At 40.6% G+C, this 20,397-nt stretch overlaps 1 protein-coding gene across 7 annotated transcripts in view; it reads right to left on the reverse strand.

Annotated features, from left to right (window-relative positions):
• Positions 1-13,845, reverse strand: part of TMEM255B (transmembrane protein 255B) — a 67,297-nt gene extending 53,452 nt beyond the window's left edge. For 6 of the 7 annotated variants that reach the window (XR_008201985.1, XR_008201984.1, XM_052664663.1 and 3 more), the window contains exons 1-3: positions 13,739-13,845; positions 5,348-5,490; positions 1,041-1,103 (exon numbers count right to left, since the gene is read on the reverse strand). Coding sequence is in view for 5 of the 7 variants with exons in the window: in XM_052664663.1 (XP_052520623.1) it covers positions 1,041-1,103; positions 5,348-5,490; positions 13,739-13,799 (267 nt within the window). In the remaining 2 variants the exon portion in view is untranslated. Of the gene's footprint in view, positions 1-1,040; positions 1,104-5,347; positions 5,491-7,411; positions 7,791-13,738 lie in introns of those variants that run through there. The other variant, XM_052664662.1, reaches the window with a different exon arrangement.
• Positions 13,846-20,397: the final 6,552 nt, after the last annotated feature.

A 20,397-nucleotide genomic window follows, 5' to 3' on the forward strand; every position in this document is an offset into this window, starting at 1 on the left:
CAGAAACAAAAGCAAAGTAGAGCAGTATTTGAAAGTATACCACTTAAACTTTTCAAAAAAATGCAAAAAAAACCCAACCCTGATATTATGAAATAAGTTTACCTACAAATAATGAAATCAAGATGGGAATTACTAAGAAGGAAACAGGAGATCACAACAGACCAGTTAAAAAATGTAAGGTACATCAATCATTTCTTCCTCTAAGCTTAACATCACTCTTTTGATTTATACCTGTGAAGGCTCTGCATTATTAAATGAATTGTAGTTCATAATGCTTAGCTATAATCAGTCTACTGTAAAGTACACGTTGGACATGATTTTATTCAACCAAGACAGTGCTATTTTTTGCTGAGAGCAAGGAAACTCTAAGACTTTCTACAAACCCAGTCCAACACACCTTTCTTTACCCAGATGGCCCCAACGACTTCTTCCGACCTCCTCACATAAATAAAAGCAAGGGGTTTGCAAGACAGGCTAAATATAAAACAAACCACAAAGCAACATCATATCCTGTCTGATTTAGTCAGGGAATCTTGACAGCAAGATTCTTCCTTTCAACATGTAGATTTTTAGGAAAGCATTGTTGATTGAAACTTCTGTAGTATGAAATTGCCTCTTATGATAGAGCAGATCACTGGCACATTGGTGCCCAAACTGGCATATCACATCCATTTTGCCTCCCTCCCCATCCTTTTCTCTGCTGCACAGTCCTGGCCAAACTCACACACATCTGACCCTTCTCTGGGTCAACTCACTAAATCAGCTGAAATTAATTTAGTTTAAAAAAACAAAAAACAAAACAAAAAAAAAACCACAGGTTTTTATTGTCAGAAATGGTGACCCCATAAATCATCCCTTGCTCGATACAGATAGAAACATGGTCACTTCATACTTCTCAGCTGCTTCTTAGAAAATGTGAAAAAAATGACTAATATTTTGGAGCATATTGGAGCAGTTTTAAGTCAACTGAAAATCTCTGCTTTTTGTGTTTTTAAGACATAGTGATACAAAAAATTAGAACAAAAAGTGATATTGCTTACCATTTGTCTTCTGTTCTCTACCAGGTGGATGCCAACAATCCCTAGGAAAGATCCAAAGCCAAGCTAAGGTAAAGAACAAAACCAACAGAAACATACGAGGTCAGATTATTTGGTCAACATACTAAACCACAACAGTGAAATCTGAGCAGGTTAATCATACCACTATGTGGGATGGGTGAGGGGAAAAGGTAAATATTATCCCTGGATAATCATATAATGCAACACGGAATGACCAGAAATCCAAATCTTCAATATTTCAGATTAAAACTTGTAATCTAATAAAGGAAAGTCTGTGAAAATATATGCTTTTATAACCTGCCTATTGTCACCATTATCACATGTTGTTTTACAAATTGTAAAGCAAAAATTAAGTGATGCGGGAGGAAAGAACACTGACATTTAGCCCACACATCATTGTCTTGGAAAAATGTAGACCTTAAGTTAACAGGAAAGAGTTTTCCTCAAAAAACAGGTGCATTACTGCCACGCAAGTGACCCAAATTCATAACCCTACTTTGGGTTTGTTTGGTTTTAATGACTAAACACTATCACATATCACACAGAAAAAGTCCCTGCTAAAATGCCCAAAAGACAAGGACCAGTCACAACCATAACAGGAGAGAGGAGGAAAGGAAGGTAGAGTAAAGCAGCATTTGTTCTTGTCAGTGCTGCTTCAGAAACAGGGAGGCAGAAAAATGCCGCTCCCTATTGGGGGCCTGTGAAAGTTTGGAAAGATGGAAACTGCTTGCATTCTTGTCCAACACGAGGTAAAGTGACTACGGGGAAACCAGCCTTTCATTCCAGCTTTCTGGCATCAGGATTCCCATCTGGCTCATGTTTATTTGAATAAAAGTGTGCCCCACAGGCAAGACCTAGCTGGCCAGACGTTTAGAAACAGCCACAGCAGTGCTAGTGCCATTGGGCTTTCTCCTGCTTCTCTCTTCCTGCTTTGCCTGACTATGATTCTTTGCCACCACCTTAGTCTCAACCTCATCCCTTCCACATTCCTGGCTCCACTCTTTGCTACAGATGGCTCTACTCTGCTTGGAGAAGCTCTCAACCATACCCTTAGCTCACAAACAATCACTCCATGGATGGAACATGACTTTTCTGTTAAGGAGTCTAAACCCCTTCCTGGTGCTAGCTTCAAAGTCTCTTTTCCAAGCCCAATTAAGTTTTTAAGGACTAAGCATCCCAGCCAAGGGTTTGAGTGAGGCCCATGAACTCCTTGCTCTTATGCACAACTGCTCACATCAGAAAGCAAATCTCCTGTAAGCATTTTAATATCACACCAGGAACCCATGATTCTTCCTCAAAAGGCAAATGTAGGAAAAGGGATTTGCTATTGAGTGTTTTGGGAAGATTTATGTGAAAGGGAGGCACAAGTATGAAAAGCAGAGACTAAAAGAGTGTGGAAGCATGTCTGAGCTGACTGCTGAATAAGAGAGAGACTTGGAACTGTGAGCAAGGACACTGCGTTCAGGGGACAGCAACTTCATAAATTAACACAACTACATCAAAATGACAGCTGGTTCCAACACCAATTTTTCATCAGAAGAAGAGAAACCCATGCAGTCCCATTTAAGGCTTATAGAGTGGACACAGTGGAGCAATATTATCCACATGCAGAAAAAAAAAAACCACCAAAAAGACAGTAAATAATGAACAATAGCAGTTTAATCAGAAGGCGTAGAACCACAGATAAAGATCATACCATAAGACCACAGAATTACTGAGATTGGTTTAGTGTTATATTTGCTGCTTATCTTGTCTGTTAAGATAATAAGCTGCTTGGGTTGGGAACTCTGGAAATTAGAGTAATATGATGACAGAAATATTTGGACTCTGCAATCTCCTGGTTGAAAGATTATAAAAAAGATTATTAAAAAAATACAAACAATAGTCACACATAAGTGGTAAGAAGTATTTAAGTATATATAAGGAAGCAAGGTTGAAGAAGCTCCAACTTCCAGCCTGAAAGTTAGTTTCTTACTGTTAAATTCTATGAGAACTAGATGTTATTTTTAATTGAAATTGACACTGTCTGATCTCCTAAACTTTGAGCCCAACAATTAAATAGGTAACGTGGAATTCACTTACCAAGCTCTAGCTATTTAGAAGTTTGGGATCAGTGCTATGCCAGTTTTCTAAGCTCCTTTTACTGCCCGTGGAGAAGAGGAGCACCTTTTGAGGGTTATTGAGCTCTGAAAGGTCTTCCATAGCCATCTGTCAGTGCTGCACAGGAGTCAGCAATCTCAAAAAACAGGGGAGGGACAGCAGAGCTCCTCTGACTTGGCCAGATATTGTACAAGGGTTGCAAAATATTTGTACCAATTAACCACCACTCTTTCTCAGTTTGTTCAGTAAGACAGCATGTGCACAAAAAGAATTCCAGATTTTAGGAAAACCAACAATTTTCTGAAGGGAAAATGTAATAACAAAGACTTTGTTTTCAAAACATTCCGATATATCCTAGCTATTTTGAATATTAATGGCTAACATTTAAAAATTAGTATATTATTTTATTTTTATGGGTGAGCAGACATTGTTTTCTTTCTAAAAGAAACTAAATGCTGAAAAAAAATTTTCTGAGCACATGAGTTTATGGCTTCTTACACTGACTCAACATAGCTTTCCAAAGAAATTCCTTTCAAGGCAACAAATGCAGAAAATGTGGCCTTCTAAAATACTTTAATTCAATTTACAGAAGATTTTTATCAGTATTAATATATCTATTTCAGTTTAATGAAAGGAAGAGTCATTCTTCTACAGTCTTATTATTGGAACTACTTTTTGTTCTATTTTTAAAACACCACTCCTTACAGGTCATTATCCCAAAATTATCTTTCTGAAAGACCTATTCTCAACATTACACTAAGATGTAAGAGGACTTGCTTAGGAGGAACAGCTCTAACTCATAAGTTATTAATGGCAATGCAAAATGTATGCACAGTATTAAAAGATGAAATGCCCTCTTCTCTGGGAATTTCATTTCACAGAGAACAAGAACCTTGCAACACATCCATAGAATCATAGAATCACCAAGGTTAGAAAAGACCTGCAAGGTCATCTGGTCCAACCATCCACCTATCACCAATAATTCTCACTAGAGCACATCTCTGAAAACCATGTCTAAACATTCCTTGAACGCCTTCAGGGTTGGTGACTCCACCACCTCCCTGGGCAGCCTATTCCAGCACCTAACAACTCTTTCAGGAAAGTAGTATTTCCTAACATCCAACATGAATCTCCCATGGTGCAACTTGAGTCCATTCCTCCTCATCTTATCACTGGTTACACGAGAGGAGGCTGACCCCAAGCTCACTGCAGCCCCTGTTCAGTAGTTACAGAGAGCAGTAAGGTCACCCCTGAGCCTCCTCCTCTCCAAATTGAACAATCCCAGCTCCTTCAGCTGCTTCTCACAAGGCCTGTGCTCCAGACCCCTCACCCCTCATTCGGTACCTCTTTGGTACCTACCTCTTTTCTTTTTTTTCTTTGCATCCTTTACCTCCTCTTGCTGTCTAGGGGAGAGCAAATCAGGCATAGAGACTTTGCTGCCCTTGTTTTTCTTTTTTTCTAAAATTCAGTTCATTCACCTAAAAAAACTATTCATCTCCCAAAGTTTCCCACTCTTTTAGATATGACCAATCACTTCTGAGATTAGAAAAAGCCATAGGGGTTGAACCAGCAAGGCCTCCCCAGAAGACACAGGAGCACTCCAAAGTTAAACAGATGCAGCATAAGCCTCATCTCCAGTGCAGGTATATGTTTAAGCACCCTGCTCCAAAAGTAAAAACAAAAGATCTGGAAGGAGAACTTGTTCATGAGGACACACCAGGACTGTACAAGAAGATGTAGAACACTGGTAGACTCTAGGGAGAAGATTCCATATGCCATCAATAGCATTTTCCCTCCACTAGACCTAGCAGAATTCTTGGTGTATGGGCAGAAGAACAGAGTGACTCTTTGCACCATCAGGGTAGTAAAAATGCCTGTCATGTAGTCCCTTGTATGCCCACATTTGTAACAAATTATTGGGAAGTCAGGCACTGCCTTCAGCACAGGCCAAGGAGTTCAGAAAATTGCTGTGTGGTGCAAACGTGGTCCCTCTGTGTCCCTTGAAAGCCTCCCCTTTAGGGCAATTCAGTGTTTACTCCCCTGCATAACCACACACTGGAACTAGATCAAAACAAATAAGCATCTTCTTTCTGTGAAATGCAACACAAATGATTTTCCTTTGTTTTCTTTTTATGAGTTAGTTTCCTGTATCCAGCTGATATAGTTATCTAGTAGGTTTCTTTACTCACAATGATGCCTGGGTAGTAGCCTCCCACAGTAACATTTTCTGTTCTTGTTGTAGCTGCCAGACCTATGGTCAGTATGAAAATGGACACCACCAGTAGAGAGACTGTGAACCAAAGTGAAGTCTTCTTCCTTTTTGCAAATTGCCCTGTGGAAAGTGGAGGGGGGGAGGGAGAAGAAAAGAGTTTTGAATTGCAAAAATTGAGGAACAAATACAAAACAATCAACCATTTCCATTTGTTAAATTCTTCTGTTGTTAACCCACTGCTGTTCTTCCATTAATGCAAACTGCTGGCAGACAACAGAGAGATTGAAGAAATACAGAGTTAGCTGGAACTCTACACAGCTTAATGCACACACATTAGGCACATGTACAAGATGAGCTTTTATTAAGCTGAACTGAATGTCAGGTGATGATAATTATGCCTTATTTTCTGTAATAATTAAGTTGTTGTTCACATCCATAAGTCAAATCCTGCAAGCCTTGAGCAATGCTTACCTTTGTGAAGTTCCAATTTTAGTCTATCTTGGCAGAATATACAAATTTATATTTTAAACAAGATTAGCATATGCTCTACATACTATCACAAAAAAAAAAAAAAGAAAAAAAAAGAATGTTGTGTTCATATTAACACTAAGGCAAGCAAAACAAACGATACCCCTGAAGCATATCTGTAGTGCAATTAATCAAGTAATGACATATGGGACTACCTTTTCTAGTAATAGCTGCTCAGTTAAGTGCGTTCATTGAGAGGACATGGAAATTCTTCATTATCAATCCGTTCTTCACTAGGTGTATGAGTTTAAATAAAGCCAGTTCTGTTTCATCAAAGTCAGTTCAGAACTGAAAAACAGACTTCAAATGTGTAACTCCACAAGTCAGCTACCTTTCCCACAAAGTAAAGTGATTGATTCAATACATCTATCAGATTTTTTAATATATTGGAGTGATTTATTCTTACTTGACTTCTAGACTTCACAGAATCACAGAATGGCCTGGGTTGGAAGGGACCTCAAGGATCATGAATCTCCAACCCCCCTGCCACAGGCAGGGCCTCCAACCTCCCCATTTAATACTAGACCAGGCTGCCCAGGGCCCCATCCAATCTGGCCTCAAATACTTCCAAGGATGGGGCATCCACAACCTCTCTGGGCAGCCTGTTCCAGCACCTCACCACTCTCTCTGTAAAGAACTTCCCCCTGACATCCAACCTAAATCTTCCCTCCCTCAACTTAAAACCATTTTCCCTTGTCCTGCTGTTATCAACCCTTTCAAAGAGTTGACTCCTCTCCTGTTTGTAGGATCCCTTCAGATAATGAAAGCTGCAATTAGGTCAAGCCCTTTGAGCTCTTACAGCTCACACTTTTAAGTTTTTCTGACTTTACTAAGGTAGCAATCTGTTCTCTGTTCAATCTCAATGGATACAGTTCTCAGGCATGCAGCTCCAGGAGTGTTAAGTATGGGATGGAAATGCAGAATGTTACACACTAAATGAAAGTATACTGGTTAACCTCAAGACTCAGAAAAAAGGGAAGAAAAGAAGAAAAAAAAAAAAGTCCTCCTTCAGCATATGGATTAGGGTACTTAGTTTCAGATTCCTAGACAATATCCAAACTAATTGCTTGTTGTAACTCATATTTACATTACTGTTGTAGTCATCTGTCCAACCTACTGTGTATCTGTACAGCCTACAATAAGAGACACATAAAATATAGTGTGGCCCAATAGATTTCGAATTCAATGCTTGGCTATGCTGATCATCTTTCTGAAAAGCAAGAAAAGGTGTTGAAAAGAGAAGTAAAAAAATAAGTATCTTTATTATGTATATGTCTGGAGACTTCTGAGTCTCCATGAAGCCTTGTCCAAGCATGCACTGGAAGCTACCACTTCAGTAGCACAGTTGTTGCACGAACCAGCCCAACTACCATAACAGGGAATTTCTGTCGACTATTCCATTTACACAGCAGAAATGTTTTTCAGCAGAAAACCCATAGGATTTCCTGTTTTTTTTTTCCTCCACTTTTATAAAGTTTCACATATCTGTCCAATGAGTCATTTTCTAACCTACAGAAAAGTATATGTGGAAAAGAGGCTGGCTTCTCCGAATCCATTCAAGCCTCTTCACATCTCCTGAGCAGTCAGTCAGGGAACTCTTTGTCAGAGATGAATTCTCTGCTAGTGTGAAAGACTTCAGTGATCTTCCTTATCCCTAGAATAGAAATCAAGTTATAAGTCAGAGAACTGTGCTAGTAGTGATGATGGGTTCCTTCAGTGCACCAGAGCAAGGTCTTTGGTAGAAGACTGAAATGTGACTCTTCCCACACTCACTCAAACAGACAGCCTTTAATCTGACCAATTCATTCAGGACCTGGTTTGAACTTGGCCTCCTTATTTGACAAGACATAGTTCTTCTCATTCCTTCTAACTAAACACAATACACACAGGGAAACAAATATAAAAGGACTTAGAAAAATAAAATAAATGTACACTTCTAAACTTACCATAAACCAACGGTCATAAATAAAAGAAAGAGAAGGAAAATAGATGGGAATTAAGGAGCTCTGTCTACACATGTTTAGAGAAATATGAATTCAGACTCAGAAAAACTTTAAAAAGTCAATCAGTGTTACTTACCACACCATCATACAGCAAACCCCGCTGTCACTACACAGACAGCAGCAACCGAAACACTGCAGAGCATGTGAGGAATAGAAGGGCTGGAAGGCAGGCTTACTCCAGAACCTTTAAACTTGCTTTCCCACCATCACCGTATATGTACCTTTGCTTCAGCCTCTGCTTATGTATGGGGAGGCTATGGGTACATGACAGTGATTATTTACATTCAAGTATCAATATTTTTAAAGAGATTAGGATCATCTCAAATGTAGATCATACACGTAATAATACAGTGATGCATACAGATGAGTAATGTGCAAGGGAACTACAGTGATGCACAGCAAAAAATGAGGATGAAAGAAGGTCTTACATCAAGGGTGCTGCCTTTGTAGAACACTCTCTGACAAAGCTTTCCCAGTGAATGATCCTTCTTAAGCACACCAAATCAGTTCAAAGGGAAAAGGAAACTGCAGCATGGTTGAAGGTGAAACCAACATTTGTTATTGGGAATTCTTATCCCAGCCTAACCCTCCACAACTATGAAAATCAGACCAGAAGAAATGATGAAGTTTCATAACTATTCTGCCTTTTCAGAGCTACTAGATAATTGAAAGAGCTACTGCAGAAAGCTGAGGTACTTGATGCCTGCGTTCACCAACAAGGTCTCCCTTTCAGAGATAAGATTCAAGGAGAAGAATTACCACCTGCAGTAGATAAGGAGTGAATTAGAGATTACTTGAGGAAGATCCACACATTCAAGTCCACTAGACAGACTATATCTGTGGATACCAAGAGAACTAATCCCTGCTGCTCTCTATCATCTTTGAAAAGTCACAGACACCAGGGAATTCTCAGTATCTGAGGAAAGGCGAATACATTACCTATCTTCAAAAGGCCAAAACAGTGATTCATTGAATTATGACCTGATCAGCCTCATTTTCGTTCCCAGGAGACTGGAACCAAATATTATGGAGCATGTCCTTTTGGAAGACATTTCTGGGCACATAAGCAAAAGAAGACTGGCAACAGTCACAACTGACCAACCCAACTGCCTACCACAACAACAAGTCTGTCTTTGAGGAGCAGTGAATGTTATTCATGCCAAATATGGCAAAGATTTTAACACAGCATCCTACAGTGTTCTCAAAACCAAGTTGAGACATCATGGTCTGGTTAAGTAAACAAGAAAGCGTTTAAAAAACTGGCTGGATGATTGACTTAAGAGAAAGTGGTTAATGTATAGTGTATACTGGAGGTCAGTAACACATAAACAGACCAGAGGGGTCTGTTTGGGGGACCTGTCCCTTTTACTGTATTCATTAATGCCCTGGAGAAAGTGGTAAGAGTGCATGCTCTTCAAGCTGGCAAATGACAACAAACTACAGGACTAGTCAATACTATGGAGGGCAGGGTTGCCATTCAGGGCCAGCAGAAAACTTAGAGAATCTAACAGGCAGAGATAAAGTTCAGAGCAAGCTATGCCTTGCAATGAGGACTGACTGAGGACTGCTAGGCTGGGGAGCAGCTCTGCTGGAAAACACCTGGGGGTCCTGGCAGACAAGGCTGCATTAACAAGAGCATCACCTGCAGATAAGATAGGTAATTATGCCCCTTTGTTCAGCATTTGTTGGATCACATAATACTACATCCAATTTTAGACCCCCAGGACAGGAAAGACATCAATTAGCTGCAACACGTTCTGCAAGAGCGCCTGAGAAGCTAGAGGGGACTGGAGTACTCACTTTGTAAGAAGAACCTGACATAACAAGGCTGTTTGGTCTGCAGAAGAGATGGCTTTTGGCAATGCCAGTAGCAGTCTTCCAATGCCTACAAGGTGGTCGTCAAGAGGACAGAGTCAGGCTTTTCCTAGTGGTACACAGCAGAAGGATAAAAGTCAGTGGACATAAATTGAAACGTAAGGGTTTCAGGTGAGTTATAAGGAAAAAAAATAAATTAACATTAGGACAGGCAAGCACTGGAACAGGTCTCCCAAAGAGGTTGTAGTGTCAAGACCTTGGAAGTTTTGAAAATCCAACCAGAAAAAGCCCTGAGCAACCTGGTCTGACCTCACCACTGACCCTGTCTTCACTAGGAGATTGAACTGGCAGCTTCCTAAGATACTTTCCCACCAGAGCTACCTTGATTCTATGATTTTACAATAGTCAAGACACCTAGATTAAAGGTGGTTTGGGTATGTGTGCTTATAACTACTGTTCCAAAACTGCAGTTTTTATGTAGATGTACTCTAAAGGGATGTAAGAATGCAAACCTTCTGGAGGTCAGTGAATCAGATGATTCTCAGCCAAGTGTTACTGAAAACACTGAATGTCAGCTTTCATGAGACACGCCAAGGAGCAAAGCTACTGCATTTTCAAAGTAACACCTGTACTGGCAAAAGCTAATCAGATTGTGTGGAGGTAAAGTGTATGTCCAAACTGCCTTGTGAAGTTTTGATTATATTGTATCTATGATATCAATAACTATATGCAAAAAAGAAAGATATGAGTTTGATAGCCCGGATTAAGTTTGCTGGAAAATATCTTAGGAAAAGGCATGCTCTGATTTGTAACCGGAGCAAATTGGACTTAGTCAGATAAAGCAGAAAAGAATGTCATTATTTATAAGGTCTTTATTTCTGACTGAACTATATTTTAACTTTGATATTTACAGCTGCCACAAAGCATAATCAATTTATGCATGTGATACCCTTCAATCTTCACATTCTTTTATTTTTTACCAGCTACATCTCAAACTGGATGCAAATGTCCAATCCTACCTTCTTTTTTATATTCTACACTAGAAGCTCTCACAACTACCTGTAGCTAGCAACAGACTTCACCCTTAGCAAAGGTGACTTGCAGGTGTGGAGAGATGCCCCTTCTACAGATACTGGCACATGAAATCTCTTGTTTTCAAGGAACTGTAAAACTAGGTGGGTAGACAGTAACTTCTAATAAACTGCTGGTAGTCTGGGTTTTCTTAGACACATCAAAAAACCATTTGGTGCCTTTATCGAAATGTGTATAAATGATATGTATATACCTCACCAGCTTATTGTGAGGACTAAGTAATATTTGTAAAGCAGCACAGTATCTTCAGATGGAAAGGGCTGCAAATAGTTCTTACTATTATTTCCCTTCTGCTATTTCAGTCATGCTGTCTCCCAAGATTTTTCAAATCTTTATTTACTGCTGTTTGTACCAGTTGCCATGCAGCTTTTGGATCTGCTTTTATTACTTTCCCATGGGTCTGTGCAGCCAAAAAGCAATGCCAGACTGTTCCCAAGGGCACGGCACTGTTCATAGCACAGACAGACAGCCTGATTCTTCCCCAGCAATTCTGTGGTAAGCACTGAACCAAAGGCTGACCATGTTAAAAAAAAAAAAAAAAAAAAAAAAAGCCATTTACAAGCACAGGAAAAGTTGCTGTCAGTATTTCTAAGTTGATTTTTCTCCCCTGTGGTTATTTTGTGGTGCAGGAAACAGTTAATGAAGGCTTACAAGTTTTTAACACTGAAGTGACTCTCAAAACAATTTTGACAGTTATCTCCTTAAACTTCTTTGAACTCTTACTCTAAGCCTCGCTCCACTTTGCTTAACACATCAAATTCATATCTTAGCGTGCCAAAAGTCAAGTGCATGGAAAGAAATCTTCTCATCATATTCTCAGTAGCTTGAGAGCTGGTCAATAGAGAGTGTGCACATGTTATTATCTCATCCTCAGGAGCAGAAATAAGAAGTGCTCACTGAAGATCAAGCTTTGCTTGTCACATAGCAACAAAATACAGCAAAATTTCTTCGTTCATCAGTGGCAGAAAGCCAAATTATTTACAATGCTCTGCTTACAATGACCAGGGGGATAAATTCAATTTGCTGGACAATCATGGAAAATGAGTAGTTTTATGGGGAGGGTATAGATTAGATTTCTGGTAGAATGCAAAGCATTAGGTCCTTTAATGAACTGCAGGCTCTGCATTTAAGTGAAGAAAAGCATGAGTTTAAAAGGAGAATGAATGAATTTATGATGAAACATGTCCATGGTATGGAAAGCAGGCAGTGGCCAAGGAAGGGAAAAATAGAGTGAAACAGTATCTCCCAACTCTGGAAAAATTGCGTGTGATCTGCAATTTAACTCAAAAAAGTCTAAATTTAGACTGAGACAACTCTATTTTACTAACTTTGCAATTCCTTTCAGAATCCAGCTCCAGACATCATAAAGTCTATAAAATTTTTGCAAGGAAAGAAACACTGCAGGATGTAGCAATTTGCTGGGACAAAAATCACATTTGCTAGATATTGGTACCATGCAATTTCATACATTTGTCTTTGATCTAGTTAGGGTGATCTAAATGGAAATGCTTATTTGAAATAATGCTCCAGCCAAATGTGTATCAGCGTCCTAATATGAGAAAAGATAAGTGAGGAAAGTTTGGTAGCAGAAAGAAAAGGTATCTCTTCATTACCTAATGAACGAATTCCAATTTTGTGTTTCAGAGTGGCATTGATCATACATAACAGGAACATTTAAGCAGAAAGTCACCACAGACAGAGAAGTATAGTATCAAAGCAGTAATGCAAATTCTGCATCCGCTGCTTTGGTGCTGCCAAGCAAATATTTAAGGGAAGAAGGTTGGAGTTAAATTAATAATTTTCAATTACTGCAGTGCTTACATCAGTGCAATCTCTCTCCTGGCTATGGCTTTCATTGCCTATTTTCCAAAATGCTTTTGCCAGCAAATGAATCCTAGGTCGCTTCCTAAAGCTAAATGTGATGGACTGAGATGCTTAAAGGGGATACTCACACCTAGATTAGATTTGCCAACTACAACTACAACTAGAACTGCCAACTACAATTGGCAGTTGCTGTCCCTTCCCTGATAAATGCTTGACTTGTCCAGAGTGCTGAACTAATTCAGGCAGATGCAGCAGCGCTCATTCTAAGCCGCAAGATAGCAGCGTGTACCAGGTCTGTATCTTTAATTTGTGAGGAATAATCCATCAATGTGATATATATTCAACTCCTTCAGAAACACAGAAACAGGTCTATCATTAAAAAAAAAAAAAAAAAAAAAAAAAAAAAAAAAAAAAAAAAACCCACCCAAACTCACTGTGCTTTGACACTCTGTTGTGTGGCAACAGTGCTACCATGCAGTATTGATATGACCTCACGGCTTTGGCAGCAACTGTTTCTCTAATAAATAATTGAAGGAGCATCTCAGCATTAGTTTAAGGGCAGCCTGCAGATTTCCTCTGCTCACCTGAAAACATTTGTCAAGTTATGTTATGGCACTTCTTCCCGTCACCTTTTCAACACTGAGATGGTTCTTCTTCCACGTGTAAGGAGAAGTTCTACAATTCTAAGTTTAGGCTCTGCCACAGCTGGCAGTGAGGACTCCCGTGTGCACAGCGAGGACTGCGTACCCCCAGCACCTCACTGCAGGCTGTGGTCCCCCCTTCCCCTCAGCACTCCCACCTTCTCCTCTCCTCAGACACAGCAAAGCCATATCGTCTGAACGCTAACGCACCAGAACCGCGATTTGTTAACCACAGCGGTACGCCGAAAAGAAAGAAGGCAGTTGGTAAATACCTCAGCACACGGCTGCAGCCCCGCCGCCCACCCCGGTACCCATCTCCGAGGGACGCGGGCGGACACGCCTTCGCTCCTCCATCCCCTCCAGCCAACACGGCAGCGAAGAGCCGCTGCTCTCGAGGCTCGCCGCGGGGCCCCGAACCCAAGAACCCCGAATCCCCGCGCTGGCGCCGCGGGGGCCGGGGCTCACCTGTGGGGTCCAGCAGGGCCAGCGGGCCCGCCATCGCGGGGCCGGTCGCCGGCGCCATCATCCTCCGCGGGCGGCTCCGCTCCGCTCCGCGCTGCCGCCGCGGCTGGCCGCGGGGTGCGGACGGCAGGGCGGGCTCTCCCCATGGGGAACGCGGCGGGGCGGGGCGGGGAGGGGCGGGCGGTCAGCCGGCGGTACCGGCGGTCCGTCCGGAGGTACCAACGGCAGCTGTCCGAGGGGAGGGCGGCGTGGAGCAGCCTTCGTCGCGGCAAGCCGTCCCTCCGCGGCTCTCGGGCGCTGCTCTGCCCTGTCCCTAGCCGCCCTGCCCTGCGGAGCGGGCTAGCCACGAGCTGGGAACAAACTTCTTTAGGCCTTTTTCAAGTGTGTTCCGCTGCATCGTCCAGTGCCCGCCATTCCTTCTGCAGGACTTCTCCCTAGCAGAGAACAGAAGAACGTGTTTTTGTGGACAGTAATTTTGGTAGGGTGCCAACCACTTTGCTTACATTAAGGCGTTCTTAGCTTGTCGTAAACCTAAGCCTCTCTGGTTAATGTCCTTGGTTTTTTATTGCTCAAACCTCTAAATGTAGAGATGTACATGTCCTTAACTTTTTCTTTCACATATTTTCCCAGAAAATGATTACATGAAATGAGACAACTTCCTCAGCCACCCAATAGTCTGTGGCATCATGTAACAGAATCACAGAATTACAGTCGTTTGAGTTGGAAGGGACCCTTAAGGATCATCTAGTCCAAACCCCTGCAATGAACAAGGACACCAACAACTTGATCAGGGTGCTCAGAGCCCCATCCAGCCCAACCTTGAGTGTCTCCAGGCATGGGGCATCCACCAACAATCTGGGCAACCTGTGCCTTATCAGACCTTATTCTAACATACTTCTTTCTTATATTTAGTCTAAATCTCCCCCCTTTTAGTTTGAAACCATTTTCCTATGTCCTGTCACAACAGATCCTGATAAAGAGTCTGTCCCCTGCTTTTTTATAGCCCCTGTTTGGATACTGAAAGTTTGCTCTCAGATCTCCCCAGAGCCTTCTCTTATCCAGCTGAGACAGACTGTAAGCCAGCAATAAAGGGCAGCCACAAGCTGTGTCAACTCCGTGTCCCAAAGCCACTGCTTTCTCTTTGTGTCCTCTAGATTAGAAGGGTTGAAGGCTGTATTCTGTATAGGAAAGAGAAAAATGAGGACAGAGGTAGCATTTGCACTAATAATAATCACTAATTATTAACAGAGATGAATAAAATAACGTGTTGTAAAGACAGAAAAGGTGATGGGATGAATAAAACATTCACAGCTTATCATTTTTACAAATCCCTGAAAGGAGGCTGTGGTGTGGAGAGTGTCAGCCTCTTCTCCCAGGTAATAGTGATAGGGTGAGAGGGAATGGCCTCAAGTTGCACTGGGAGGTTCAGGTTGGATATTAGGGAAAAATTCTTCTCAGAAGTAGTGCTGAGGTATTGGCACAGGCTGTCCAGAGAGATCACTGAGTGGAGTCACCATCCTTGGAGGTGTTCAAGAACCAAATAGGTGTGGAACTGAGGAATGTGGTTAGGGGGCATGGTGGGGATGGGCTGATGGTTGAACTAGATGATCTCAGAGGTCTTTTTCAACCTTAATGGTCCAGTGATCCTATGACTCTGTGATTTCTTTAGTGAAAGTGAGATGCATAAGAGTTAGTTTAACCCCTCAGGTTCAAGGTTGACTATGGACAAGGATTTCCTTTCCATAAATAAGGAAGACTGTGGAAGACTTTAATTCCCTAAACAGGGTTTAGAAATTAAGTATCTGAATGTATCATGTGCGGTTGGGTGCAATGGACCGTAAGCATTTTCTACCAGCAGTCACCAAACAGACACAGTTGAAACATCTGAATGTGGAAAAATCATGGATTCTAATAGAGATTGAAAAATCACATCTCATCCCAAGTCATAAGGTGCATCAGCTTCCTGCCATAAAAAATGATGGCACAAGTAGACAAGAATAGATTTAGATCATTTTGAATTCTAAGCCTGTTGACCAGCATACTTCCTCCAACATACTGAACAGTTTCTCCCAGCTTTAGGTCCTCTGCAATTTTAATACACCCTGTATCTGATCAAGGCCAGTGTTGACAATAAGATAGTTCCAGTCAAAGGAAGGACCTCAGCACTTTTCATCTTCCAGGACACGAAACTTCAGCGACTTTTTTCATCGCTTCTACAGTGTTGTCATTTTCACTGTTTCTCTGTAGAAAGGTCTGGTCTGGTACTAAGTCCTTCTTTATCAGTTTCTTTAACTTGTGAGAGCTATTTTTTCAGTAACCTCTTTTGAAAATCTATCGTGGGCTTTTGTTGGTGGTGGCAGTGTTTTTTGGGAGAGGTTTATTCAGTTTTATTACAGTTCAGTGGACAGAAACCTTCTTTCCAAAATTTTCTCCACAACTTCTAATCTCAGCAGGAGTTATCCCAATTCTCTTTATGCTTCACCATCATATTTGGTGGTGCTTTCACATTCCTCAAAACGTTTAGGGTTTGTCTCCTCCTCCCATTATTTGATCTCCTAACTGAAAACCAATAAACCAGTCACTGCTGAGGCTAAACTCAGGACTCTTAATTAGCCAGATCTCCCAGTGACGCAGGATTTTGACAATAAGGTAAGAAGAATTCCTTTGTTCATAATTTATAAATAGTATTTATTGGCATGGTTACTGGTACTATTCCTCTAGGAATACATTGCTTTAATTCAGCTGGACATACTAAGGAAGTCGTGCAGGAAGTGGAAAAAGTACAAGATAAGTAACCAGCAGGTAGTCCTTGGTATTAAAAGACAATTGCTGGACAAATCACTTCAAAAACTCTGCTTCCTGGCTTCAGCCAGTTTCCAAGGTGCATTTTGCTTGGCTGTGTTTTGTTGTTTGTTTGTTTTTTAATTATGTTTTCTTGTTATCAGTGAAGGTTTGAAAGAATGTGCCAGCTAAAAAGGGGACTCAAGAATGTATAGCTATGTATAACAGTGTTCAGAGGTATCCAAGATAAATGAATTACACACAGGTCCATGTGTGTCAAAAGTGGGTTTAATTGCTTTCAATAAACTTTTCACTCATTAATTTATACTATCAGTTTTTGAACTCCGTAAACTTTTAGGATTCATAGCATCTTGTGATATTTGTGTCACGTGAAGAAGTGGGATATCCCAATGGAGAAACAAACTGAAAAGAGCCAGAAAAAACATTAAATGTCAGGCATATTTAGAGCCATAGAATAATATACCTGAGGAAAGGTACTTTGCCCTTACAAAGAAAAACAACTGCTACACAGTACCAAAAGCCACTGGATGTGTACCTCTGCAAGATGGTTAGTTGAAGTATGTTTGAAATGCAGCAACAATACAACAGCAATAAATGAGATCAAGCAAAACAAACAAACAAACAACAAAAAAAAACCACCCAGTTGTGTTGTGAATTATACATTTGTACACAGGTAAAAAATATGTATATGGTTGTACTGCTGTCAGTTCAAAAAGAAACAGATAATCAATTATTGGAGTGCATTTTACAGAAACTCCTCTAGAAAATGTGCCTTAAATTTCCAAATAAATTATGCCATTGCAAAAAGAATAACACGATCTGAAATCTGGATGATCTGATATTGTTTCAACAGGTACAATTTCAATTACACTTCTAAGCATCAAATTTAAATGTTTAATTTAATTATTTTGCCTGCCTTAAAGCATTTTCAAAAATTCCTCTTACTGTACAGTGAATTATACTATCCATTTAAATTATATATATATATTTTAAGCCCAAAAGTAAGAGAGGCATCCTGTATCTTTCTTCATATCAGCTGCTGCCTAATTTAGTCAAGGTGCCCTTCATTTCTACTGTGGTAGACACAGTTAAAGTCACGGACAATGTATAATGCAGTCTCAGTGATGGAAAAGAACTCCTTGCACCTCTCTCTTCACAAGCTTGTTTCCTCTAGGATGTACTCAACAGTTTTGCTCAGTTCAGATTTAAAGTCTCAGCTGTGTTGTTCTCTACCTTAGCAGACTGTTTTACAATTTAACTGCAATCAAGGAGAGCCAAGAGGCAAGTTTCAACCAAGAAGCCCCTCAAGAGTTATAATCTACTGCAACATTTGTCAAACTGGTCTCATACTTGCTTTATAGAGTCCTCATACTTAGATAACACACAATATTCCTCAGAAACTCTGGATAATACAATATTAAATCGGAGTGACATTCTGGTATAGTTTCCACTGTATCAAACATTTATTGGTATAAGGAGAACAGCAAAGTTTGGAGCATGGAGTAGTTTGGTCAGTTGTGATAGTTTGGTCAACTAGGAAGATGGCAGAGGAAGAAAGTGAGCAGAGACAAGTGGTCAGCCCTGATGCTCACTGAGAAGGCACTTAACCAGCCTTGGAGAGCTACTGCAGTGGTGGAAAACGGCTCTCTTTCTCTCTCCCAAAGGCCCTTATAAGCCACTCGGGTAGACTGTTTAGAGTAAGATGATGGGCACTTAATGTAGTACAGTCTCAATATTTTTTTAGTATACATGTCCATTGAAAAATCAGAAGTGCAGCATTTACTTCACACAGGAGAGAAGAATCTTGCCAATGTTTAAAATATTGTGTTTAGGATTAAATAAATCACATTTAGACAAAGACAGTGCAAAGTACACCAACAGCAAGCAAGCTCTGGGTATCAGAGCCAAGGTGGCTCTTTGCTAGCATCAGAGTAACTTAGTGACTTAGACCAGCCTCTACTTTAGCTATCTCTCAGTCTCCTTCCACATCACCCTAGAAGGGGCCACCTTTACACCACCTCACTTGTGACAGCACACATGCTGACTAAGACAAGGCTGAAAAACCTGGCCTTTAGTTTTAAAAGGAAAGATGATGCTGGATTCTCTGTTGATGCCTCTGTAGGGAATAAAGTGTTCAGTGAAAAGTTAGAATGTCAGTGTTTTATCTTTCAAATTCCTATCTTGCTTTATTATGGCAGCACAAAGGAAGGACCACAGCTTGGTTTATTCTTTCTGCTTGATTTGAAAGTACCAGAATTAATGGTGCATAGTGGTGACATGGACTGCCTGTGGAGATAAGGAGAGATGTTGAAATAAAAAAAAGTGACAGGTTTTAAAATGCATTTTCTATCTTCAGGGCCAAGACACTTTCAGCAGCAGTTTAGAGCTTTCCAGTCACTTTGTTCCATAAAATACTATATTATCAATAACAGAAAGAAAGTTAAAAGTAGCTGGTGGACCGTGACTTGCTACCGGGGAGGTTTAACCACCCAGAAGATGGACTACTGCTTGCTGCCACGGGAGTTTAGACATGCAGATAGAGGACAAAAGGTTCAAAGCCACTGCTGCCCAAAACATTTCACAATGGAAAAAAAATGTATAGAAGAAATAAAAAGAATAAAAGTTCAGAATGGATTAGAATGAGCAAGAGTCAGACTAGCATTTGATTTATGCAAGGCCTTCATCCCTGATGACAAATCTCCATCTTTCCTTAAGATAAGATACCAAATGCAAGAGGATGGCGGAGATGAAGAGGATTTTCCTGAAGGACTCTGCTGATCCCACTGAATTGAAATGGTAGAAGGAGGGCAAAATCAAAGCCCTTCTGTCTCACTTGCTTTCTTTTATTCAGAACTGCCTGTTACCCTGGAAGAAAGCCCTCCTAGTTTTGGCAGTGCTGCAAAGTTCTGAAGAGTGACGGTCCAGTGCTGCAGTTCAAAAGGTGACAAAATAACTGGAGAGAGCTGCAGTTGCTCAGGAGGAGTTTCAAACCAAGTGCAGCCACTGAAGACAGCCATCTTTTAATTATCTGCTTTATTCCTTCTCTTCATCAAGCAAGCTACAGAACTAGATAGAATAAACAACAGGTGTATTCTTTGCCTATGCACAGTTGAAAGCAAATAAGAGAACTGGAATAAGAGCAGGAAAACAGTCTCTCTTTTGTGCAGGTTTTTTTCAGTGCCAGTAACAAAAGAGGTCAAATGCAGAGTCAGCTTCTATGGGCTGTAAGCACTGCAACACCTATGGAGGTAAATGTGCAAATGGTGTCTGGCACCATCCTTGATTTCAGAGTTTTCAAGAGACAAAACAAGTAAATAAGTTATGTCTGGAGATAAGCTGACTCTTCATAGTAAACAGACACCTTGATAAATGAGAATCTCCTTTTGCCTCAGAGACTGAGAAAGAAGGTTTATATCCTACGTTAACCTTGTCCTCTTATATGACTGCTCATTTCAACAAGTTCAAACTTAAGATGCTAAACAGATGGGATGGGTTTGTATCCAAGTCTCTTACAGTTTGGATTTCCTCCCCAGATTATGATCAAGACATCATTTTTAAGGTTGCTACTCTTAGCTGCAGCATCTGCTTGGTTCCAACATAAATGCAACAGTAACAGATGATTCACAAATTTCTCATACTTGTTCCTGAGGTTCTACTGGAGTGTGATCCATTGTCTACAAATCAAGCTTTTGTTTAAGTTGCTGAGATAAATGAAGCTGTAAGAAATGTAATATTTTCATCAATCATCTTCAAGCATGATATTGAATCTGTTGTGGAAATGATGCAATGAACTTTTAGAAATATGTTACTGAATATTTACTTAGGCTAATATTCATATCTCTTTTCCTTTCCAAGAATAG

This window comes from Tympanuchus pallidicinctus, unplaced genomic scaffold (assembly GCF_026119805.1).
Source record: "Tympanuchus pallidicinctus isolate F22 unplaced genomic scaffold, pur_lepc_1.0 scaffold6, whole genome shotgun sequence".
NCBI classification, from domain to species: Eukaryota; Metazoa; Chordata; class Aves; order Galliformes; family Phasianidae; genus Tympanuchus; species Tympanuchus pallidicinctus.